The 27,184-nt window shown below is 37.7% G+C and overlaps 1 protein-coding gene across 3 annotated transcripts in view; it reads right to left on the bottom strand.

Annotated features, from left to right (window-relative positions):
- Positions 1-3,053: 3,053 nt before the first annotated feature.
- The window catches only part of VIRMA (vir like m6A methyltransferase associated), a 68,238-nt gene continuing 44,107 nt past the window's right edge, over positions 3,054-27,184 (bottom strand). For 2 of the 3 annotated variants that reach the window (XM_075549477.1, XM_075549478.1), the window contains exons 12-24: positions 26,377-26,470; positions 25,703-26,247; positions 24,947-25,182; positions 24,253-24,505; positions 22,369-22,586; positions 13,457-13,589; positions 9,675-9,824; positions 9,052-9,212; positions 7,876-7,972; positions 6,146-6,312; positions 5,448-5,779; positions 4,031-4,174; positions 3,054-3,404 (exon numbers count right to left, since the gene is read on the bottom strand). In XM_075549477.1, coding sequence (XP_075405592.1) covers positions 3,250-3,404; positions 4,031-4,174; positions 5,448-5,779; positions 6,146-6,312; positions 7,876-7,972; positions 9,052-9,212; positions 9,675-9,824; positions 13,457-13,589; positions 22,369-22,586; positions 24,253-24,505; positions 24,947-25,182; positions 25,703-26,247; positions 26,377-26,470 — 2,685 coding nt within the window. In that variant the 3' untranslated portion in view covers positions 3,054-3,249. The remainder of the gene's footprint in view (positions 3,405-4,030; positions 4,175-5,447; positions 5,780-6,145; positions 6,313-7,875; positions 7,973-9,051; positions 9,213-9,674; positions 9,825-13,456; positions 13,590-22,368; positions 22,587-24,252; positions 24,506-24,946; positions 25,183-25,702; positions 26,248-26,376; positions 26,471-27,184) is intronic. The other variant, XM_075549479.1, reaches the window with a different exon arrangement.

Here is a 27,184-nt window from a genome sequence, read left to right as displayed (position 1 = left end):
CTTTGCTTTTTAAAACCATCCACTTTGTGGTACTTTAATACTATAGTCCTAGGAAACTATACTACTGGATTTTTGTGACTCTGAAAATCATACATATTATCTCCCAATGCTCCATGAATCTAAAAACAAAAGCCACATTTTTTTCTTCATTCTAGCTAGTTTTTATACAAAAACAATTCCAAGAAAGATATTATTTATGGTCTGATGTATAATTTCAAGATTTAAAATGTTTAGATATTTTTAAAAGTTACTTTAAAAAATCCTATTATCAAGGGGGTAGAAAGAGGGAACCGATCTCGGGGATCTACATATAACCTCCTCTCTGGGGGATGGGCAACAGAAAAGTGGGTGAAGGGAGACGCCGGGCAGTGTAAGATAAAATAATAATTTATAAATTTTTAAGGGTTCATAAAGGAGGGGAGAGCGGGAAGGAGGGGAGAGCGGGGAGGGGGGGAGGTAAAAAAGAAAAAGGAGCTGATTCCAGGAACCCAAGTGGAAGGCGAATTTTGAGAAAGATGAGGGCAACAAATGTATAAGGGTGCTTTACTCAATTGATGTATGTGTGGATTGCGATGAGTTGTATGAGCCCCAATAAAATGATTTTTTAAAATCCTATCACCAAATCACTTTGAAATGTAGTTGTTGGGTTATTCAAGAACTCTTGATTCATTAGGATCTCCTTAACTTTGGTTTCAGAAACTGTTTATATGATTGTTTCTCCTCTATTAGATTATGAGTTTTTTGAGGAAAGGAAAAGTATCTTATTCATTTGTATATTCCCCAAGTTGTACTAAAGTATACAGAGCAAAATTAGTGTTCTAGAAACATACTCTACATTCCCAATCTGTAGATTTTTACAATAATTCTCACCCATAGCAATAAGACTAATGTAACTGGACCTGCTACTGCTTTTACAGATTCCTCCTTCTTTTGAAATGAAGCAATACCATATTTTTTGCTTCTTATTCTTAGGAAATAAATTGCTTTATTGATCCTTTTGCTATTAGTTTATTAAAACAAATGTTCTCAATGTTATCCTGTACATTTTCACTAGTTTTTAAGTATAACTCATAACTTTTCCTTCTGTGCTTTTTATAAAACTAAGTACTTTTGCAAATAGCATACTTATTCCTACTCAAGTCTATTTTTGAAGGTCTCCATAGACCTCAATGTGTATGGAGACAACCTTCCCCTGTATCTGCATCACTTCTGAAAAACCTCAAGCGTCCTGCTGGTGTGGTGGTTATGCCTTGGGCGGCAATCCCCATGGTCGACAGTTGGAAACCACCAGTAGCGCCATGGGAGAAAGACTGGGCTTTCTACTCCCATAAAATGTTACCGCCTCAGAAACCCACAGGAGTGCTGACTCAGCACTGACACAACGGCAGTGAGTTTGGTGTGGTTCTTAAGCAACTAAACAAAGGTTAAGTATTTAGAAATCCATTTCCATATGCTGAATTAATTCTAACTCTAATACCATTAATTCTAAAAATCATCTTATCTGTTCAGAGAGAAAAATATTTTAGCGCCAAACAAGCTGGTTTTAAGTCCTGATTCAACCATTTTTCAGTCAAGCGCCTCCATTTTCTCTCTATAAAATTACAGAATTATCTCATTTCCTGGAAGATTATGAAGATCAGGTTATACGTGGATGCAAGAACAGGTCATCCTGTTGGTTTCCCTTTCTTCTCCGTTATCTCGGCTCTTTATCACTCAAGATACTTTTAATTAGCCTGGCATTAATTTACTTCTACACTACTAATTTATTATCTTAACAGGCCTGAATTACTGGGTTTTAACCTGAAAGACTTAATTAAGCAAGATGTACAGCTGTCATTGCACAAAAAATAATCAGCTTAAAACAAAGGAAAAAAAGGCAAATATATATCTTTTGTCACGCATCATGGACAAACTACGAACTACCTAATGCTTTTGAGATGAGCCCACTCAGTTTCAAGATTAAGGGTTATTTACCAAGGGTTTTTTAGGCTAGCAGTTTTCCATTTAAACACCAAACTCTTTAGATAACTCAATTTTTATGCAGAGGAAAAAGCACTGAGGTTTTTGTTTTCTAAGGGGTCTTCCTAACAAACTGCTTACCCACAAACAGTGTGCCCCAACAGCATGATAAACAGCTGGAAGGACACTCAGACACTGCCATGTTCTTTAACTGTGTTTGATGCCAATTGTAGAGGCTCGATGTGTTAAACCACCTCTCAGGGAAAATATAGCTATATTGTCAAAGATAGCTACTTCTACATAAAAAGTCCAGATTTATTTGATGTTTCTGATTCCCAAAACAATAGCATTAGGATATGCTTCATTTTAGGCTTTAATCAAGTAATTGCATAATAAAATAGTGTGAAATCTAAGTCTGTGACACAAATATTTTTAGTATAGGTGAGAAAAGTGTCATACATCTTTTGGTTCCCAAACAATGCACCACAGAGCACTAGAGTAAATTCACCCGGGTACCATGAGATATTTTAAATTTTCAAGGAAACATAAGAAATGTCCGTTTCTGTGTTTATGTTGAATACCACATAAACTGCAAGCTCCTGTTAATGAACATTTTCAACATTAAGTAATAATACATTCCCTTTTTATGCCTTATTTTTACAAAGTTGAATTTCTTCAATAGTTGTAATAAAAAGTACAATGCAAAAATCAAGGCAGAACAGGAAATGAGACTGTCAGTGTCCAAACTTAATTCCAAGGTTTTAAAACACTGTGCAGTACCCACAATTACTAGCAGTCATTTAAGAAGTATCAATTTAATTGTTCTTTTAATTTATGAAAATTGTTTTTCCAGCAGGCTAAGCTACTAAGACAAAAATTCTTATTATGTTGTTTGCACCAAAAGACTTATTAAACAGAAGCATCAGTATTTCAATGTGCTGTAAAATGTATTACTGAGACCTGAAAGGACCTTCTTACAGATTGTGAAACTTTGGGAATTTCTGTGGTATGGGCAAGAAAAACTCTAAAACCAAAGTCATTTACTTTTTCACTCCCTATCTAAAAATTCCCTAAATAAGAAGAGGAGAAATATATACAAATGTACATAAAAAGTTTGGATTTTTATTGAAATCTTTTGTTAGGTATCAAACAAAATCTGCTTTCTTCAGATAAAAATATGCTCTCAGGTGTCTTCAGATAACCGTTTAGTCTAAATTGGTCCTGTAATGTCTTTATTTTTCTTGTCTTCATGAGATGGTCACATACATTAGAATGCTCCTCAAAGCATTTTTATCGTGTAAAGGACCGCACATGACGACCTCGACCACTGCCTCCACTAACGAACTTCCCTCTTGAGCCTCCACTGCCGCTATTTGCACTTGCCCAGGAAGGTCCCAGACCCCCACGGCCTCTCGACGTCCGTTCACGGGGGCTTGGGCGATAGCCTATAAAAGAAAGATTATCATCGTTAGTTCCAATTCCGTTCCGATAATACAAATACCAATTGATGACACTGAGCTCAAACCAAACCAAGAATTATTCCTGGATCCTTCAAAATCCATGCTTTAAACAGGTCAACTGGATTATATGTGAGCACTGTATCCCTATCCCAGTAGAGCTGGTTTTAAACTTTATTTTTTATGTGCACTTGTAACAAAAAACTGCCTTTGACCAACAGAAATATGGACTTATACAGCAGTCTTAGGGGGGGAAAAGGTTATGTTCTTACTACACACACAAGACAATACTATAAACAAAAACAGGAGAGACTATGTAAAGATACCTATTACTAAAATATTTTGGCCAAAAATGTATCTTATGGATAGGCTTTCATTACTGAAATCTAAAAATAGAACGCACCACCAGGAAACGGTTCAGACTGTACAAATAGTTCAATATTTAAAATCTGATTACCTTTACAAAAACCGTATATTCCTTTTTTTGAACTGTATATTCCTTTATAAATATATATTCCTAAACATGCTCCCCGAGAAACACTGTGTATGAAACACCACACTGGAACAGGAGGCACTGGCCTCCCCTGTATCCAGAGCACTGAGGAGAGACGTACCTGTAGAACTAAGTGGTCTTAACGGTGGCAGAGGGCCCCTGTTAAAATTGCTCTGTCCCCCACGACTGTCGTTGTAAGTTCCTCGAGGAGTATTCTGAGCACTCCAACTAGAGCCTCTTGTTCCTTCTCGGCGACTGTAGTTTCCTAAACACGAACAGCACAATCAAAATCTACTATTTCTCACAAATTTAATAGGACTTAAGAGAATCTGACAGGTGGATGTTTGTTTTTGCATTCTTCCATATGAAATTTAGTAAGTGGAAAATACTCTATAGAGAGACAGTATCGCACAGTAGTGAAGAGCAGAGGCTCTGGAACTAAACCACTCGTGCCTGCAGACTGTCCTCCCACTCTCCTTACGTGCCTGAACAGAGCGAATCACCATTTTCTGTCCAGTGGGAGACTGGGAGCGCCTACCTCACAGCACTGAAGCGAGGGTACTCCACAGAGAATGTTTGCGATAGTTCCCGACGTGCCTCTGTAGTGCTCCTACGAACACTAACGCTCAGGCTCTTTTACTACCACCCTACTACGGAGGTACTCAGACATGTTGGTGATCTGCTAGTGAAGTAAAACTTTCCATAGGTATATTCATATTTTTATTTTTTAAACAATTTAAAACATTACATTATGAACCAAGTAGATGTGTGAACCATCGATGAAAACAACATAGTTTTTGTTATCATTTTATTGGAAGCTCTTGCAGCTCTTATAACCATCCATTGTGTCCATTGTGTCAAGCACACTTGTACATATGTTGCCATCATTGTTTCTTTTCTTTCTGCTTGACGCCTTGGTATCGGCTCTTTTTTTCCCCTCCATCCTCCACCCTCCACATTCATGAACCCTTGATAAGATGATATAAATTATTACTATTTTCATATCTTACACCATCTGCTGTCTCCCTTCACCCATGTTTCTGTTGTTCGTCACCCTGGGGGTAGGGGTGGGGTTATACGTTGATCATTGCGATCAGTTTCCCCTTTCTCCCCCAAACTTCCCCCTACCCTCATGGAATCGCTAAGCCTATAATTGTCCTGAGGGGTTTATCTATCCTGGATTCTGTTTGTCAAAAGCTCTTATCTGTACCAGTGTACATGCTCACACAGACAATCCTAAGGGAACTGTTGATGAGTATACTTACTGTGAAAACCACATTACATTTTACATGCAAAGATAAACACAATTCTCAATTTTTAAAGGAAAATAATTAGACAAAATTTCTTTTAAACTCACCAATAAAAGTGCAATTTAGCAAAGGTTAACTTGACAAAAAAGTGTGTTCTACCCTCTAGAGTTACATCGGCTGGTCTACAGGCAGGTTATCTGTAGTAACAGGAAATGCTCTACCTGAATCACTTCCATCCAATACTTGACTATCCCAATATTCTCATCGAATGGGAATGCCAGTCGTTACCTTTTGAAGCAGGTGGTGTGAAAAATCGATTCTGGCTGTGAAAAGCACCCCGTCCTCCACGACTGCCTGAGAACCCGCCACGGGAAGAAATCTTCTGTGACACTTTGAGTGGCCGTTTTGGTGCTGGCATAACGTCTTGAGGGGCCACTTCTTTACTTTCAGCGGCCACGAAGTCATCCACGTGCATCGATGGCGGTCTACTCGTGTTCTGTTTCCTCTGACGAAAAATATCATGGGGTCGTATGCCCTGCCCGAATCCTCCCCGTCCTCTGCCTCTTGGAAGTGGCACCACGTGGGCTCGTTTGGCAGGTTCGATGTATTCAGATTTCCCACTATTAAAACAAAGGCAAACTATGAAAAATATCTTTCATATAGTCAGGGAACTTTCAATATTTGCAATTCTGAAAACTACATTTCTATTTTTCTTATTCCACTTCTGTTAACTTTGCTAATCTCAAAATTACTTTAAGGGGAAATAAATAAAACAATTGGCTAACATAATATTCAGGTAAAACATGAACCAAATGTACTTGGAATGTCCCAGCGAAATTATTATTTTTTCAAAAAAATCTGAAGAGCATTCCTATGCAAATGCTAATTTATGTCAACCTCCTCTTCTGTTTAACAGTCATGCATCTATTTTAAAATATGGGCAATCATTTTGCACAAGCACCTTCCAGATCTTCAGTGGAACTTACCTTGAAGTTATGAAGGTCTCATGCTTGTGCTTCCCAAGCTTGAATCCTTTGGTCGTCTTAGTTCTCCCTGGAGAGGATGGTTCCGACAGAAACGAGCGCTCCAATTCTGAGTGCAAGTCAAAGTCACTACAACATTTTTCAGAGAGCTCTATTATGTCAACCTTTACCTGCAGTCATAAAATCAAAACAGAGTGTTATGGTGATGACTGTACAACTCTTCTTGATATAACAGAAATATTGAATTGTATGGTTTGGGGATTATGTCCCAATAAACCTCTGTTAAGATTTTAAAAAATTAAAAAGACATCTTCAATGTGATTGTTAGGGAATCTTGATTACTAAAAGTCTTCATGTACCTAATTAAAAATACTACGTTGCAAGTCTGTTTCTTTCCATTCATCTTTCAGAAGGCTCATCACTGGCAGTTCACTTTAAAAAAACAAACATAAAAGACATATCTTTGGAGTTTAGCTCCTAAATTCAAAATGAGGAGCTGATACTAAGGGTTCAAGCAGAAAGCAAATGTTTTGAGAATGATGATGGCAACAAATGTACAAATGTGCTTGACACAATGGACAGATGGATGGATGGATTGTGATGAGAGTTGTATGAGTCCCAATACAATGATTTTTTTTTAATGGCAGTATTCTTTCTTAAGGCAGACGAGTGGTGCAGTGGGTTAAGTGCCAAGCCAAGAAGAGTAAAGAGCACACTTGTTGCTCTGCAGGAAAGAGAAGAGGCTTTCTGCTCCCCTGTAAAGGGTTCCAGCCTCAGAACCCACAAAGGCAGCTCTGCTCAGTCCCACAGGTTTGCTACAGGTCAGAGTCAATTCAACTGCAGGCAGTGAGTGAGTGAGTGAGTGAGTGAGTGAGTGAGTGAGTGAGTGAGTGAGTGAGTGAGTGAGTGAGTGAGTGAGTGAGTAAGAGAGAGAGAGAGAGAGAGAGAGAGATTCCACTTCAAAACAAGCTTGTTTGCTGTCTGGCAGGGGTCTGAAGACTTCTCTCAATCAATCAGCAGACGATCTCCAGAAAAGTTCCACAGCAGAAAACAGTCAACTCTGCAACTTCATTGATGATTTTTCTGTTTTAAAATGATTCTGGGCTACAAATCCTAAAAGTTCTTTGCAATTTTTGAGGTTCCAACCCAAGTTTAATTACAAAGAAATCAAAATGAAGTTTACTTTTTTTTTAATTCATCAAACCTAAGTCACGTAAATTTCCCTCCAAACCATATAAGGCCACAATCAACATCTCAAGGCAGTTACAAACCAATTTAAAGTTAAAAACACCTCAAATGTGAGGCAAATCATTCTTTACTGAGCATGATGAACACTAGCATTTTCTTGATGAGGAAGTATACAAATGTCTCTTTGATCAGAAGAATAAACAAAAAGGTTTCATGGGATACGTGGGAAAATGAAATTAAAAACAAATAGAATTTTTCTATAAACTTTTAAAAGTTCTCTCACATGGTCCAATATATGTAATTAAAATCACCCTCCTTACAAATATAAGACCAAGTGCTTCAGACCACTGATACAGGAATATAAACAAGCTTAGAATTCTAGACATCATAAAGTGGGAAACTGGTTTAAAAATAATGCAAAAATGATGCCCCAAATGAATTTAATAATCATATAATACATTTAGTACTAATACTTTACTATTAACAATATCCAAAGAAACCAATTATCAATATTTTTAAATACTCAGTAATAAATTTATAAATACCAAATCCAGATCTGTATCACTATCTTCAGCCTGAAATGGAGTGAACCACAGAGATTTCAATTGATCATCCATGACATCGGCTATCACATATGCAGTCCTAGAATAAGAAAACTATTTGGTGAAAAGTAAAATTCCAAAATGAAATATTTTAGCTTATCTTCTAAGTAAGACTACTGCTACTCTCTGAAGTATTAATAAAATTAAGCACTTGAAAAGACTCCTGATCCAAGACTTATGAATCCTCCAAAACCTATGGAACTAGTTCTGATGTGGTAAGTTTTGACCATGTAAAAGGAGCCCTGGCTTTACTTTTGAAAAGCGATGTTTACTTCACCAGGAAGAACAACAACAGATACCATGGGGGAAGGGAGACAGCAGTTGGTGTAAGATATGAAATAATTATAATTTATCAAGGGGTCTTGAGTGTGGGAGATGGAGAGGGAGGGGGAAAAGAGGAGCTGATACCAAGGGCTTAAATAGAAAGCAAATGTTTAGAAAATAATGATCGCAACATATGTACAAATGTGCTTCATACAATTGCTGGGTGGACTGCTATAAGAACTGTAAGAGCCCCCAATTAAATAATCTTAAAAATTTTTTTAAATAACATGTGCCCCCAGCCCCCACCAAAAAAGCCATATTTACGGCACTACACAATTTGTTACAGAAACTGTCCTTTTAACAATTCTAACTGAACAGTCGTTATGGCTATCGGTCCTCCAAAGATGCAAAAGATAAAATACCAGAGGTTCTCAACCTGTGGGTCACAATCCCCTTGGGGGGGTCAAACGACCCTTTCACAGGGATCGCCCAACTCATAACAGTCGCAAAATTATAGTTATGAAGTAGCAACGAAAATAATTTTATGGTTGGGGGTCACCACGACATATCAAAGGGTCGCGGCATAAGGCAGGTTGAGCACCACTGTTCTAGACCTATAATTGGCGAGCTATGCCCTGCACTATCAGCCTTTTTTCATACAGCCCAAGCTAAGAATATATTTTAAAAGTTGGGAGGCGGGGGTACAAGAGACTATGCAAAGATGGTAGGTGGCTGGCAAAACTTAGACCTTTTGCTACCTGCCTCTTTACAGAAAACAGTTTCCTGATTCTCTTTCCAGACCCAAGATGCTATATAAATAGCATCTACTCCACCACAAATCACTGCTTATTTTACCTGTTGTTAAAGAGATTCTGGAGAGACTCTGGAGCTGAAAGCACTGGTTCTACATCTTGCTCACTGAGGGGTAAAGGATCACCTGAGGACTCCAGCATCTGTTTAAGTCCAATTATATTGTCCAACAAAGAATCCAGATTGTCATCTTCTTTTGAATGTTCCTAGATATAAGAAAACCCAAATAAGATGCAAGTAAAATTTAAACATGCATCCCCATAATGTATTGGCTCTATTAGTAGAAAAGGCTGTATTATTTCACTACTAAGAAATGTGGAGTACATACAGAAACTATCAATTTAACATTAATATAAATTAATTAAACATACACCAAAAGCACATGCCATTTGATTTCTAAAGAATGTCAGTAGGGGTACCCTGCATCAAAAGGAAAAAACGGTTTTTCATATTGCTTTTATTTATTCCATAAAATTCATAGCATAATGGAAGACTTCATTTCAAATGATTAATTTCAGGAAATTGTGTGAAATAATATAAACTCTCCAACTGAGGGATCACTTTTTTGAAAGGTCGCTATGAAAAAATTGTACTAGTCAAATGCAGGAGGAAGTGTGCCTTGGAAATGTGTTGCTTTTGTTTGTTTTTTCTGGGTTTTTTTTTTTTACCAAAACAAGCTTCTCTAGTTCAAGGAACAAACTTTCTGGACTTTCTTCTTTGCTCTGTAGAAGCTGTTTTAACTCTGCGGCATTAACACTCATCGTCCGTGATGGATGAGCTCCCTCTACTTCCAGACCACTATCATCTCCACAACAGCCCTGTAAATGTCACACACAAGGTACATTGAGAGCAGAGAATTTGCAAAGACGCTTCCAAACTTATTCAGATATGTGAGCCATTTGCTGTAATCTGGCCTTCAATGATTTGCTCTAACATCAGTACGAATGGCTCGTTTCAACCAGGATTTAGTCATTGCTTAAAATAGAAATGTTTCCTTTGAATAAGACTCACAAAACAAATAGGCAAAGCATATGTATTCAATTTATTGGCATCAAGATTCATTTAACAAAATTATCCAATGGCAAAATACACTCGCCTTTGCTGGATATGTAACATACCAACCCCCAGAATAATTAAGAATGTACGTATTCGTTAAAACAAAGAAGTGATAGTATCTTTCTGGAGATGAAGCAAACAACTTAATAAAGTAGTATCTACCATATTTAAGGTAATATTCTGTTATGTGGAAAACAGTATTTACTACACTTAAAAGTATGCGTTATGAGAGTAAGTCAAAAAGTATCGCTACTAAGGGTTACATTTACACATTTGTGAGTTTATTTCAACCAAAACATAAACATATCTCTGATATCCGTAGATGGCTCTGGCACCTTCTCTCAGTAACCACCTGTCTTATTGGGTGTCTTCCAGGAAAGGGGGGGGAAGTCTAGTCAAAATAGTGGCTTTCCAATGGGACCTGATGGGTCAATTCAATTCAAGGCAAAGAGATCAGTCCAGACTGAACCACCAATAGGGGTAACAGATCACAATGATCAACATATAACCCCCTCCCAGGAGGATGGACAACAGAAAAGTGAGTGAAGGGAGACAGTGGTCGGAGACGTCGGACAGGGTAAGACATGACAAAATAATGATAATTGATAAATTATCAAGGGTCTATGAGGGAAGAGGGAGAGGGAGGGGGAAAATGAGGAGCTGATACTAAGGGCTCAAGTAGAAAGAAAATGTTTTGAGAAGGATGATGGCAACAAATGTATAAATGTGCTTGACACAATGAAAGTATGTACGGATTGTGATAAAAGTTGTATGAGCACCCAAAAAAATGATTTTAAAAAGAGAGAGAGAGAGAGAGAGATCAGTCCAGAAAGCTATGGAGATTGTCTCCCTCTCCTACCCCCAATAACAATGCACCTGCTCATCCTTCAAGGGAGGCCCTACAAGAATTCAGTAGGAAACTTTACCCATCCATCCTATAGCCCTGATCATGCTACTTCAGACTTCTTTATTCCCAGAACTCAAGGAATATATGTATTTTTAAAAAACATGTTTTGAGTCCCTCAAAGATACCCAGTTGTTTTGGTGTGGTATAAATCAAAGATGGTAAAATTCTTTGGGGAAAGAGTTAAGATGTGGAAACACCACCTTAAAAATGTGTAAACCTAGATGGAGGATACATCAAAGACAATAGCTTCCCATTTTAACAGTATGTTTTAATAAAGGTTTCTATGATTTTATATAGCAATACTTTTTAGCTTACCCATTTATAACAAAATTAAATGTGAAGTGATCATAATTCAATGCCAGGAAATTCATTCAACAAAACAAATCTTGGTTCATGACACTAAAAACATGACACAATGTCATTTAAATGATTATGCATCTAGCGAACAATAGCTTCAGATCGTTATAACACACACTTTTTAAATTATTCAAAATGAGTATTGCCTCTCAGGAATCTGCAGGCATTTACCAGGCCAGATGTAGGAATTAGTATTCTAAATGAGTATTATAATAATTTGGGGGTTAGAGCTCATATTATTATTCTGTAATTGGTCAAACAACAATAATAGTGGAATTAAAATTATTCTGAATAGTACTCTCAAAATTTAAAATATTTTAAAATTTTCTGTATATTTACTATTATGATGATGAGTAGTGAAGAATTCCTAGGATTTTTTAAAACAATAAGCCATAAATGTGTTTCCAGAAAATTAAATTCTATCAAATTTGTAAGAGCTATCATTTCAGATTTCCTTTATTAGTTTGTCAAACATTTCAGCTATAAAAGTCTACAAGACATTATGGAAGTACTGTAGGAAAAAAAGCTATTAAGAAATGGTCTCTAACCGAAATGACCTTATATCCAGAAAATGCAGCGGGAAATGGTAACAGATATAAAAAGGATATAAATCCAAAGTTTTCGAGTTGATTCTGACTCTGACTAATCCCACAAGACAGAGCAAAACTGCTTCTTAGGAAGTCCAAGGCTTTCTTTAAGAGCAAAAAGCCTTAACTTTCTCCCATGGAGCAGTTAGAGGGTTTGAACCACTGACCTTGAAGTTAGTAGTACAATGCTTACCCGATAGCACCACCAAAGCTCCTTTAGAAGCTGGTAAAAACAAAACTTAAGTATTCTTCCATCAAGGAAACCTCTAAAATCTCTTCAGGTCAGCTACAGGCCCACTTTTAAATACAGCAGGTCTTTCAGAACTATCTGGTCAACTTAATTACTTTAGTAAACCAGGTGATAAAAATAGTCTGTCAATAAAATTGGCAAGACAATACAAAGAGAATGAGTAGCCAAGGAGGGCTTACTGAGTTAAATATTCTCAATATAAATTACATGCATGAGAAACTCACTAAACAGTAAATTTACTTTATTTTTCTCATAAAAATGATCTCATTTATTTTGGTTATACTGCACTAAAACAGTAGAGAGGACCTCTCTAGCTATCTCCATTAGAAATCTTATTTATAAGCTTAATTTCTTAAATTGATCCACAGTGTAGTTAACCAACACATACAGAAAAAACTGTACAGACAACACATTTGGGCGAAGCTGTGTTCAACTGCAATGAATCAGGCTTCTATTTACTCCAGGACATCTGGAGCTTTTCCTGTAGGAAAGTGCATGCTCAAGCTCCATTAGGGGGCGGAATTTTCAACCTTTTCTGACCACAGCACTGGTTTAATGGCAGGCCTATCAATGGCTTTTGGAATTTGATCTTGACATTAGAAAACACTGAGAGAAATTCTTCACTGGATTCTAACAATAAAGTTACAGAGTTGAAAAAATAGCTTTCATTGATACCTATGGAGGATCCACAATACTCTAGTATAATAAACTTCACGGTCACCTCAAAATTGGATCTAAAACATAATCAGTAAATGCGCAATTATGTGAAAAGTATTTGATTAAGAGTCTGGTAGACCTTGGCAGGTCTGAGTTACCCTTGTAAAGAGTATTTGAAAAATTAAGGCCCTACATCTCTATTATTTAAGTTCACAAACTAATGATGCCTAATACATTCATTCATTACTCGTCGATGACTCACTGCCGCTGAGTCGATGCCAACGCATAGTGACCCTGTAGGAAAGGGTAGAGCTGCTTCCGTGAATCTGTGAGACTAACTCCCAATCGTTCTCCCTCAGAGCAGAGGGCGGGTTTGAATTGCTGACCTTGAGAATGGCAACCCAATGCACAACCACTCTGCCACCAAGGCTCTTTTCATACATTAGAGAAGAGTTTTAAAAACTCCCTTCTTAAGCAGGTTATCTGTTTTTGTGAATCAATAACCAATATTTCTCATGAAGGTGAGAATACAGGGGGAAAAATTAAGTTACAAGAATATTTTTAACCTAAATAGATTTTTGATCTATGACAAAAGTTTGCATATTTAAGCAATACCAAATATGTGTAAACACTTACCATGGTGTCAGAGTTTAGAATCTGCCTCATAAACTCCAAGAATGAAGATGCAAGCTCGCCTGTGTCCTTACTAAATGTGCTGACCACTCGTTTCAGTAAACTATGCAGAGCACTACTATTTTTCCTTAAAGAACTGCAATTAAATAGGACATATTATTTTAAAATGAATATATTAATCTCAGTAATGAGTTATCTCAGTTCAAATATAATAAAATTTACACCATTTCACACAACACATAAAATATTTTTAATTTTTCAAGTACTTTAATGAATCTGTGTACACACACCCATTATCTCAAGCAGTTATCTGAAGTCAACACTTTGAAAGCTAATCCTTGATCTCCTAAAGATGAAACAAAAAAGTTCCCGCATGCAATAAAAAGTATAAAACAGGGAACTTACAGGTGTTCCCTAGTTTTAAACTATCTATAATCTGGTGGTTTAAAAACATCAGCAAGTTACAGCTACTTCAGAAGGCTTCCCCAAAAACAGCTTTCAATAACAATTACAAAGAATGACTGGTTTATCTCATACTATACACCCACAAGAGGCTTTCAAGGATATAGGGCATGGCAGTAATTTTTTTTCTTTCAATAACTAGGAAATAATTTGTTTTGTTCTGTGGGTCAGATGGTCTCAGTTACAACTACTCAACATTACTGTTATAATAGGAAGGCAACCATAACTATATGGAAATAAATGTGTTCAAATAACACTACACACAAGTATCAGCACAGACTGGATTTAGCCAACCCCTAATACAGAGACTCCCGTACTGTCTTCTGCAATGCTGCTGGAAGGATTCCAACCACAGTGTACAGTACACCAGGGACCATCCAGGGAGGGACCTATGACCACTTATGTGGTATTTGTGGTTAGCTACTGCTAAGTAAAGTCCAAGTCATGATGATCCTGTGGGCAGAGTAAAGCTGCACCATAGCTTGTCAGAGCTGCAGATCTTTTGGAAACACATCACCAGAGCTATTTCCTAAGGTACCTCTGGGTGGGTCTGAACTACCAATCTTTCAGCCAGCAGTACTATACTTAAAAGACATTTAAGGAACTTGGGGACCTGCTAGAAAATATTCTACAATTATACAGTTTCTGGTTGATCAAAAGAAAACTTCAAGGTCAAACTATCCTACTATTCTATTAAGCTATACTACAGTTAACAGAAATTGAAAAGTATGACAGTAACACTAAACTAGCAGGGTGTGGATGAAAAACTGTTCTTGGGTTCTGACATGGCTGTCATTAGCATGAGCTAACGTAGTGAAGAAAGCTGATAGTGTCCGACTACTAGAAGATGTAGCATCTGGGGTCTTAAAGGCTTTAAGTTAAACAAATGGCCATCTAGCAAGGAAGCAGCAAAGCCCACAGGGAAGAAGCACACCAACCTGTGTGATCAGGAGGTGTCAATGGGATCAGATAACAGAAAACCCAAAACAAATAACCATATCAATGTGAATGAGGGGGGTCGAAGTGCAAACCCAAAACCCATCTGTAGTCAATTAGACATCCCCTCACAGAAGGGTCACAAGGAAGGGACGAGTCAGCAAAAGTGCAGTATAGCACATACGAAACACACAACATTCCTCTAGTTCAGCGGTTCTCAACCTGTGGGTATCTATCCCTTTGGGGGTCAAACAACCCGTTCACAGGGGTCGCCTAAGACCATCTCCTCTATCAGTCTCCAGGCAGGTCTGCCCACATGCAGATACGCCCACATACGAGTACCCAGCGTGAAGACTGTTACCCATGCTACACCATGCTTGAAGACAAAATTACATCGATTTGTAATTAGAAATGTTTCACAATATAGAATCACATAATGCTTTGTGGTTAATCATTATGCTTTAATTGTTGAATTTGTAACAATGAAAATATATCCTGTATATCAAATGTTTGCATTATGATTCAAAACAGTAGTAAAATTAGTTATGAAGTAGCAACAAAAATAATTTCATGGTTGGGGGTCACCACAACAAGAGGAACTGTATTAAAGGGTCGTGGCATTAGAAGGTTGAGAACCACTGCTCTAGTTCTTTAATGCTCCCTCTCCCCCTCCCATCATGACCCCAGTTCTACCTTACTAATCCAGCTAAACCGGAGGATGTACACTGGTACAGATAAGAGCTCTCAACACACGGAATCCATGACAGATAAACCCCTCAGGAACAGTCATGGGAGTAGTAATACCATGAGGGTAGGGAGAAGGTAGGGGAAGAAGAGGGAGAAAGGGGCAGTCAATCGCAATGATCAACGTATCTCTCTCTCTCTCTCTCACACACACACACACACACACACACACAAACACAGCAGCAGGACAAACAACAGAAACATAGGTAAAAGGAGACAGCAGATGACATAAGACATGAAAATAAAAATAATTTATCAAGGGTTCATAAGGGTAGGAGGGTAGATGAAGGAGGGAGAAAAGAGTAGCTGATATCAAGGGTTCAAGTAGAAAGAAAATGTTTTGAAATGATGGCAACATATATACAAATGTGCTTGATAGAAATGATGTATGGATTGTCACAAGAGCCCCCAATAAAATGATATACCAAAAAATGAAAAGAAAAAGAAAGCAAGCCAGGATTCTCTCACTGTTGGAAAATAATGGTACAAAGAAAAACCAAAGATCTGTAGTGGCCAATGATGGAACAACTTGAACAAGAATACAATAATGTAGCCCAAGTTGCTGTACTTACTGCAGTCTCTATGCAACTTTTATAATTTGCTACATTCCTCAGAGGCAAACAAGTTGGATTGGATGCAGATGCTACTTTCAAGGGCCAGATAATTCTAGGAGTCATTTGCCTATTAGTGATCAAAAGACTAGGTCCTACTATCTGGTTAGTCAGCAGAGACATCCTGAGACTGCCCTAAGACTTAAGTCACTGCCACTGAGTCAATTTGGATCCTTAAGGACAGAGTAGAACTGCACCTGTGTGTTTGAGACTATAACTCTTTACAGGAATAGAAAACCTCAATTTTTCCCCACAGAGCTACTGGTGGTTTTAAACTGCTGACTTGGCAGTTAGCAGCCCAATGCATAACCATTATACCACCAGAGGTCCACTGACCTAAAACTCAAGGAACCTTATTGCTGTTTGCTTACTCGTGGTCAACAGTTGCTTTCCCATGGTTATCCTGAAACCTGAGTTAATGGAAAAACATCTGTATGTGACTCACACAGGTGTGAATTCAAGTGTGTGTGTGTGTGTGTGTGTGTGTATTCTTTATGTATTTTGATTTCACCAAGAGAGCCAGTGCTGTAGTCATGTAGTCAGCCTGGCTGGTGTCACTATCAAATAATTTCTCTTTTTCTTTCTAACTTGCAATGAATGGACTCTGCCCTTCAGTGTACAAACCCCCATTAGCAGTAATGATAATAACACGTTAGATTAGAATACTAAGAAGAGCACTTCTGTTCTTGGGTTCACCTGGGATGAGAAGTGACAGCTCTTTTCTACAGAAGGATATTTAATAAACATAAAAAAAATGTAGGAAATATAAAATGACCGTTAGGCCATCACAGTAATAACTGCCACATTCAAGATACATTAATATATAGTAGTTAGTGAAAGTTTACAGCAGAAATGCGTATTTGTACAATTTCAAAGCATATCCTCCAAAATATTAATTAGTATTTAAAAAGGGAAAAACAGTTTATAGTACAGAATTCTGGAAGCAACCCCCTTAATATCAGTAGTACATATAGATATAAACAGCATTTTCTGGAATTATACATTGAGAAAAGGAAATCTACCCCAGCAATAGCCTTCCAAAAACAGCATAACCTCAGCCTATTCATGGGAGAAAAAAACATATAAACCTAAATTGAAGGTTCTCTGTGAAGAAACCAGTGACTCAGATTCTCTTCTTTCTCCCTATTCAAACTCAGTTACCATACAACCCAATTTCTCATAGTGGAAAGTTGGTTGCTGTGTGAGAAAGGATACGTTCAATTGATGAGGGGAAAAAACCCATTTTTTTTTCTTCTTAAACTCTTGAGTTAGTTATATGAGAATGTATGAAACCCAGTTGGCTACTCTTACTAAAATGCAAAATACAAACAAAAATGTTTTAGATGGAAGACCACTTTATAAAATAACTCTTAAAAAAAGTAACTAAAAGTGAGCCAATCCACAGAGAAGACCATGTGGCTGGCCCCACTATGATACACGACATCCCTCACTGACCCACACACAGCCCTACAGGGGACAACACTGGAGAAACAGTGTGGGAATTGCACCCAATCTGATCCCACCACACCAAGGCAAAACACTAAGCACGAGCAACGAAACAGCAAGGGAAAAAGAGCAACGAAGTCCCCAGGGAATATCAAAAATAGACTTTGGGACCAGGACTTGGTACCCCATAACTCGACTAGAAAATACTCCTAAGGCCAACAGTCCTTGAACTAACTACAGGCTTTTCTTTTGGGTTCTTGGTTTTTTTGTTGTTGTTTTCTTTTGTTGCTTTGTTTTGCTCTGTCTTGTTTTTGTGCATGTTACTATCTCCACAGGTCTGTCAAAATAATATAGGCTGGATGAACAATCTGGAGGAGAAAACAACAGGCCCGACAGTTCCGGGGGAACATGGGAGAAGGAGAAATGGGGGGGAAAGGAAGTGGTGTTAAAAAACCCAGGATCAAGGGAACAACAAGTGATCCAAATCGGTGGTGAGAAGGGTGTAAGAGGCCTGGTAGGGGCATGATCAAGGGCAATGTAACCAAGAGGAATTACTGAGACACAAATGAAGGCTGAGCATGATAATGGGACAAGAGGAAAGTAAAAGGAAATAGAGGAAAGAGCTAGGAGGCAAAGGGCATTTATAGAGGGCTAAATACAGGCATGTACATATGTAAATATATTTATATATGATGATAGGGAAAGAGATCTAGTGCATATATTTATAGATTTGGTATTAAGGTGGCAGATGGACATTGGGCCTCCACTCAGGTACTCCCTCAATAAACCGGCATTCCATGATGCTCACCTTCCCGACACAATCGCTGAAGACAAAGCAGGTGCATAAGCAAATGTGGTGAAGAAAGCTGATGGTGCCCAGCTAGCAAAAGATATAACATCTGGGGTCTTAAAGGCTTGACGGTAAACAAGCAGCCATCTAGCTCATACGCAACAAAGCCACATGGAAGAAGCACACCAGCCTGTGAGATCATGAGGCATCTAAGGGATCAGGGATCAGGCATCAAAGACCAAAAAAATCATAGCACTGTGAATGAGGGGAAGTGCAGATTGGGGACCCAAGACTCATCTGTGGGCAACTGGACATCCCCTTACAGAAGGGTCGTGGAGATGAGACGAACCAGTCAGGGTGCAGTGTAGCAACGATGAAACATACAACTTTCCTCTAGTTCTTAAATGCTTCCTTCCGCCCCACCCCTCCACTATCATGACCCCAAGGACGGCAGAGAAGGGGGGGGAAGGGAGACTCCGGATAGGGCAAGATATGACAAAATAACAATCTGTGGATTATCAAGGGCTCATGAGTGAGGGGGGAGCGGGGAGGGAGGGGAAAAAAAAAAGGACCTGATGCAAAGGACTTAAGTGGAGAGCAAATGCTTTGAGAATGATTAGGGCAAAGAATGTACGGATGTGCTTTATACAATTGATGTATGTATATGTGTGGATTGTGATAAGAGTTGTATGAGCCCCTAATAAAATGTAAAAAAAAAGAAAATGATTAGGGCAAAAAAAAAAGTCTGGCTAAACCAGAAGATGTACACTAGTAGTACAGTTAGGAACTGGAAACACAGGGAATCCAGGACAGATGATCCCTTTAGGACCAGTGGTGAGAGTGGCAATACCAGGAGGGTGGGGTGGAAAGGGAGAACCGATTACAAGGATCTACATATAACCTCCTCTCTGGGGGGATAGACAATAGAAAAGTGGGTGAAGGGCGATGTCAGACAGTGTAAGATATGACAAAATAATAATTTATAAATTATCAAGGGTTCATGAGGAAGAAGGGAGCGGGTAGGGAGGGGGTAAAAATGAGGAGCTGATGCCAAGGGCTTAAGTGGAGAGCAAATGTTTTGAGAATGATGAGGGCAATAAACGTACAAATGTGCTTTACACAATTGATGTATGTATTGGTGTATGTATGGATTGTGATGAGTTGTACCAAGCCCCAATGATTTCTTTTTTTAATTTTTAAAAAGCAACTAAATGTGTAAGTTTTTTGACCATTCTCAAAAATGACTGTCAAGTCATGGGATCAAATGGTCAACAAGTACCCAAAAGTAAAGATATGGAGGCAAGGTAGCTAGCTCAATGAAACAAAACAAACAGGAGAACCTAACATAATGGCATAAATACACTCTTAGACATACTGAAAACACACTAACAACAAAAGAAAAACTAGATTACTGGGACCTCCTACAAATTATGCACATGCAACAAAAGATTTCACCAAGAATAAAAAGATAACCCACAAACTAGGGGAAAAATGTTGGCATTGACATATTGGACAATCTCTAAATGTATTAATCTCTAAAATATATAAAAAACTCTTAAAGCATCAACAAGAAAAAGAATCCAATTTGACAATGGGCAGAGGAATGAACAAACATTTCCCCAAAGAAGACAATCAGAATGGCAGCCAGCAAACACATGAAGAAATGCTCGTGATCATTAGCCATTGAAGAGATGCAAATCAAACCAACAAGATATTATCTCACCCCAACATTAACAGCAGGTTCAAAACACAGAAAATATCACATGCTAGGGAGGACGCGAAGAGATTGAAACCCTCATGTGCTACTGGTGAGACTCTTAAAAAGAGGCTGTAATACGTGAGGAATGGCATGGCGCTTCCTTAAAATTTTGGAAACAAAAATAGTAATATGAGCCAGCAATACCTCTCCTTGGAATATATCCCACAGAAGTCAGAACCACAACACACACACACACACACACACACACACACACACACACACACCACAGAGGCATGTTCATCACAACACTATTCACAATAGCACAAAGATATAAAGAACTTAAATGTTCATCAATGATCAATGGAAAAAAGGCATCAACTTTGGTACATACACAAAATGGAATACTATACAATGTTAAAGGCTAGTGATTAATTTGCAAAACACCTCATAACATTGATGAACCTGGAAGACATTATGTTGAAGAAAATTATTGAACTCACTGCCATGAGTCAATTCCGACTCATGGTGACCCTATAAAAGACAATAGCACTGTCCCTGTGGCTTTCCAAGACTGGAACTCTTTCCAGGAATAGAAAGCCTCATTTTTCTTCCACTGAGCAGCTGGTGGTTTCAAACTGCCAACCTTGCAGTTACCAGCCCAACAGGTAAACACTATGCCACCCAGGCTCCTTGAATAAAATTAACCATCACAAAAAGATATTGTTATAGGGTCATTATCGTAAAAAGTCAAAAAAAGGTTTTCAGACTAAAAGAAGCATTTGTTGATGGTTATCAGGGGTGAGAAACGGGAAAGTAAGTGTCTTACTAGAGGGGGGGCATGTAAGGATAAAGGCAGAGGATAAAACAGGGAGGAGCGCAACAATTAAGGCCAACAGACATTAACTACTGTCATATACACAATCTCAGATTATTCGTGATCAATGGATAGGTGCACAGATGAGAGATGCAAGCTGAATGGATCTGATAGGGTAAGTGGGGGTTTATCCATAAATACATACAGGTTTAACAGAGGATAGCTATACATGAGTGTTTACCTTGCCTACAAATATTTCCATGAATGTGTAGAGCTTAGAGGGAAAATTACAAAAGCTTCATAGATATAACCAAACACCCTGAAGGGAATATCATGGGATCTAGGGGCGCAGGACCATGGTCTTGGGGGACATCAAGTGTAAGTGGCATAACATAGCCCACAAAGTCAATGTTCTGCACCTTGCTTTGTTGAGTAGCACCTGCAGTTTTAAAAGCTGTTGAACAGCCATCTAAGATCAGCCATTGGTTTCTCCCTGTCTAGAGGAAAGAAAAATGAAGAAACTCAAAGATCCATGGAAACCAGTACTCCAACGGACTAATGGGCCATATGCAGATCAGGCTCCATGACCCTAAGATGAGAAGAACTCCATGGTGCCCCGTTACTACTAGTAATTGTTCTGAAAGGATCACATTAGAATAGCCTGAGAAAAGTAGGAAAAAAATACAGAACCAAAAAAGGATTTCCTAGATTGAAATTGGTGGAATCTGAGATTATGGCCTTTAATCACCCTTCAGACATAGAAATGAACTCATGTCCATAGCTCAATTTTCATCCAGAAAACAGGCAAGTCTTTAAGGGGGACAAACCACTAGGAAGGTATGCACATCTTAGAATAAACAGCCACTTGAAATTAAAAAGGCAGCATTTACACAAGCAAGCACAAAGTTTGGAAAGCCCGGAAAAGACCAAAGAATGGCCACAGGAAGCACAGGGAAAGAATGGGGTAAGTGATACTGCACTACAGGAATTACAATGACATGAAACAAAATGTGCATTAATTGTTAACCTGCTCTATAAACCTTCATTCAATTCACGAAAGGCTAAAAAGAAAGAAAAAACAAACAAAATGGAAATAAGAATGCTGACACTGTGACAATTGTATCCAATGTAAGAGAAAAATTCGTATAAAGGTTTACTCTGTAAACATTCGCCTAAACCACAATAAAAAGTTGTTTTTTTAAGTAAACTAAAAAAATGTCTACTCAAATTATATTTTTGTTTCCAAAGATTTTGTTACAAGTATGACATCTCACTGCTAATCAATCTTTCACATAAACAGTCTCCTCATTAAAAAAATCATTACTTCAACTTTCTCCAAAAGATATGAATTACTGTGAGGGGAGTAACATTGAAAATGCAAACCTGATCATATTAAACTAGGTAAAGCTTCACCTTTTTAGATGATATAATCCATAGTCATGCTCTGCAAGAAACATCATTGTCCTGACACATGTCAGCAAACAGCTGTAACTGCTCTCGGAATTAGCAAGGGTAGCCAGGAGACAGTCGCAGATTGAAGCCATCAATTCTTTGTTTGGCAGAGAATTAGAAAGTTGTTCCATTTCAGAAATAGAACCTTCTGAAGAGCTTGGCAGGATAAGTGCAATGTCCTGTGTGGGGAGGTGCATAAGGAGAGTAAACATTTTAAACCATCATCCCCAGCACTTAGCAAGCTTTCACTAGAAGTACATGCCAAGCAGAAGCTCCACCCTGTTAAGAACAAAAGGAATAAAATCAAGAAGAACCACCTAAAGGAAGATTTATTTGTTAACATTTTCACAAGTATCTTTTGAAAACATTTTCTCTGTATTGCACTGCATGCATTTCCTATTTTCAAATAGTTACTTTTAAAAGTAATGTATTTTAAACTCTTTAAAACCAATTCTTTACCATGAATTTATATCCATTTTAAGATTTATCTAGAAACCACTCAGAAAACTTTTAGTACACATATTTATGCTGGGATTTTATATATTACAAAGAAGGATATAGCAACTAAACGTTTAAGCACAATTTTCCTATCATATACTTTGTACATAATTGGAAATGATATATATAATTTTATATGCTTTTAAAATTCAGGTTTTTCAATACCAAACAAGTTTAGCTAACAATAGCTAGAGGCTTTTTTCATAGAAATGAATAAAGTGCATTTCCCAAGTAGCATTTCTTGCTATCGTTACTTTTAAATATTTCAATACCTTGAAACTTTTATCAACCTGAATTAAAAAGTCTAAAGAAAGTTTACATCTAAAGATATAAACTAGCCATGGTTGAGGCTAGGATGCTATGTAGCATCATTTGGTACAGTCAAGCAAATCAACATAGGCTATGGGACAAGCAGCAGGGAAGTAGACACTGAGGTTAAAGAATTAAAATAACTTCACTCCAAAGTTATTTTCTATCAGGTCCTGTTTGTGTGAAAATAAGTCACACCAAAGTATTTTTTCTTGATTTGAATGTTACATGTAATCAGACTAGAAAGATAATCGCCCAACATGACATTCTATTAAAAATATTGTGGCTGAGAAGAGGAAAAAACTACAGGAACATTTTCACAAGCTACAGTGCAAGCAGGTATAGAAATCTGCTCCAAGGATATCAATCACAATGGGCTGCAAAAGCTAAAACAACTGTCACTAGTAGAACTATATGCTACAAGTCAGTAACAGAGAAGGGCAAAGCCTACTACTTTTAGCAAACATGTGTAGCAAGCACACTAATCTGAAATATAATAAGTTGTAGTGGCCTGTGGTGCCTCCAAAAGTTGTCCTCACAAAAGAGCTCATTATTAATGCAACCAATCGCAATGCTTTAACGTCCAACAATGACTTGATTTGTAACTGGAAGGAAAATGAACATATTAGACATAACCAATCCCAAGAATACAATGGCACACACAACGGATACCAGAGGATGAAATCCTTTATAGAAAACAATTCTTCAGTAAAACCTGTGGTATAGAAACCTGAAGCAAGCTCTAAACAATGACAACCAAATGATTTTACTGTTGGATCAATAGGCAAATTGTCCCTCTACCGGAGGAGTAAACAGAGGCTCTTCATTCACAGTTAAGATTTGCATCCCCCTTCAGATTCCTTTTCCCTCAGATCTAAATATTGGTCTGAGTGACTGAAAAAGAAGGAAAAATAAAACTGAAGTGGACTTGGAGTCTTTTTTGCAAGTTCATTTCAAACATAGGAGAAAAAAAAAGAAAAGATTTGCATCCACAGAAGCTCTTTAAAAGTCATAGAATGTATAAAACCACATGCATACCTGATCACAAAGAGACTGCAAAATGGAGGTGATATATTCAACACACTGCTGGCGAGTAACACTGTCTCCTGGAGACCGCACCAAAGACAACAGGTCTTGAAATATTTCTGCATATCGTTCATCACCTTTAATAGTTCCATTAATTAGATGCAAAATAGCTAATTTACAAGCTTTGTGTGAAGTCAGAGCATCGAGAAGAGCAAGCAGCCTGGCAGTTTGGTTAGAATATTGCTTTTCTTTCTCTTCTGAAGTGCTGAAATAAAATCAACATATTTAGTAAAGAAAGTTCCTGATGTTACGGTAATACAAACTAATATTTATTCCTCAGTACAAATGCAAATACTCTTATACAAATCTCACACTTAACATTGCATTCCTTGGATGTAAGGCCAACTTCTCTGGAATATACAATTTTACTTTAACATTTTATAAATTCAAATTTCCAACAATATGTTTGCTTAAATCAGAGTGCTATGTTACAGCTCACCTTTTCAAGTACCCAACATTAAGACCCTCAAGTTATTTTCTAAGTAAAATGACTTTTAAAAGTTTTCTAATTCACTATATTCATATACATGTGTGCGCGTGTGTGTGAATGTATCCTAGACATCTAAACACTAGTCTTAAAACTAAGTGAATAATATATCTGTGACAAAAACACTTGTGGACTTTTTTCAATGTAAAATAAAAATACCTTTGTAAGTCTTCTACAATCAAATCCAACACAGTTCTCATAATCAGAAGTGCAGTTGGTGAGGCAAGGTCACACAATTGAACACAAATACGCCGTAACATATGTTGAATGGGCTGGCAGGTTGTGCCAGAGAAAGAGCGAACTATTTCTTGGAGCAACTTTGCTTGAACATGAAGGTGCATGCTCCACAATTTTCGGGTGTTGAGTGCCACTGATATATCATGTGGCTCAATAACCTGTTAAAAAAGTATAATGTGTGTGTACAAAGAATTTTTTAATATTAATTTATAGTTACAAAAACTGTTCGGGAAGAACTGTTATGAAACAAACAACTTTACTGAATACTTAAAACATTTTGCTATTTTACAATTAGATATTCACTTGACTTCAATCAGTCTAAAAATATCTTATTGTTCTTTAGGTTAGCAGTCAGCAGAGCAGAGTCCATTGTTGAAACAAATTCTAACACATGATAAAAGAGGGGAAAGGATTTAAAATAACAGAAAAATAAAAATACAAGTATACACAACAGCATAAAAGAACTCACACTTAACAAAAATTTATTTTAAATGTTACCCCCATATTTCCTCAACGACCACCTTGTCCTTCAGTTTTTATCTCACCCTCATCCAGTTATTTTATGTCTTTTTTGAGGGAGAGAAGTGAAGGCTTTTGTTTTGTTCCTTAACAAAACCACCGTCTGTTTAAAATGTTACCGCAGTCATTTATAAGATGCATGTTATATGGAAGTGATACCTGAGTTGTTTGCATGGGCAACGGGAGAGGCAGCAGCTCTGAAAGGAGTATGAGTCCAGAAAAAAATCCTTCAGGAACCTTCAAGACTGACGAAAGAACTTCTTTCAACATTAAAGACCAAGTATTATTGGCCAGAGTTTCCTCTGAAATTGTGAGTTTTTCATTAACTCCTTGTGTAAAAGTCAGTAAGATATCAATGATATCATTCTGAATTTTCTGTTCATCACTATCCAAACGACCTGAGAGAGGGATAGAGCACAGGAGCATGTGTAAAGTAACAAGTGCTGAAGGAACACGCATGTCCTTAAACTCAAAGGATCCACCTCTCAGGAGTTCCGTTAACATGGTTTTAAGAAGCGTGAGGGTGCAGCGAGCCATTGAAACTGTCGTAACTCTGTGGAGAGTCGTCCCCATGTTGACATGAAGCCTCCATGGCTGGGTCAGAATACTGCTCAATTTCTGCAGAACTCGAATGAAGGTGTCCATTCCTTCAGCAGAAAAAAGCTGAATCACAGCAAGATTCCACTTCAGGTCTTTCTGCTGACCTTGATGTAGAGACGGAAAGGAAATCAATTACGTATATGCTAACTCACTGGTCACGCCTTTTATATACTTGGTTTAATAAGTGATTATTTACAGCAGTCTTAAATAGTACCCGAAGGTAGCCATATTACCTTCAACAGGAAGTGGAGAGCATGCCACATTGCAGAGAACACGCAGTGCAGTGGTGAGACCAACTCCTTCTGGAGTCATCAAGTTATCAATATTCTTTAAAAATAAAAACAAACAGAATTTTAAACTTTTTGGCATGAAGCAAAAGAAAATTTCAGACAAAGCATTTGATAAAACTTTGAGCTTCAAGTTAAGTATAACACAGTATGAACATAGCAATAGGTAGGGAGGTTTACAAAGCTGACATGGTATATCAAATTACTATGTTTCTGTAATATTATATGAAGAAAAAGAATTTACTAAAAAGCAGGAAAAGGTATGAAACCTTTTCTATTGAGAGGTTAAAACAGCTCCTCACTTTATACTTTTTCCAAATATCCTCTTTCCCTAAAATGAAGCAATGGCTATCTTTATAAAGCCCTGTGGCTCTAAATTCATTCCAAAACGAAGACACTACAGACAGAAATACAGCCTGTTTAAAAAAACACTGAAGTACCATAAAAATCTATTTATGATGGCAAATTGGGGCACAATTAGAGGGAAAAATAATATTGTAATCACTTATGTCTTCAGGACTTGTTTAGGTTGTTTCCTAGCAACAGTTACTTTTAACTTACCATATATACTTGTGTATAAGCCAAGTTTTTCAGCACAAAAAATGTGCTGAAAAACTGGGGTTCGGCTTATACATGGGTCAGTGGTACCCCAGTGAGGTGTAACATCTCGCTGGGTCTCCCCAACTCCCCAGCCTCCGCCAGAGGTAACAGGATGTGCGTCGGTTATCTTGCGGGTGATTGCTGTTTCTCTGCT

This window comes from Tenrec ecaudatus, chromosome 5 (genome assembly GCF_050624435.1).
Source record: "Tenrec ecaudatus isolate mTenEca1 chromosome 5, mTenEca1.hap1, whole genome shotgun sequence".
Lineage (NCBI taxonomy): Eukaryota > Metazoa > Chordata > Mammalia > Afrosoricida > Tenrecidae > Tenrec > Tenrec ecaudatus.
Note: the sequence above shows the minus strand (reverse complement) of the source record. Positions and strands in the feature narration are given on the sequence as shown.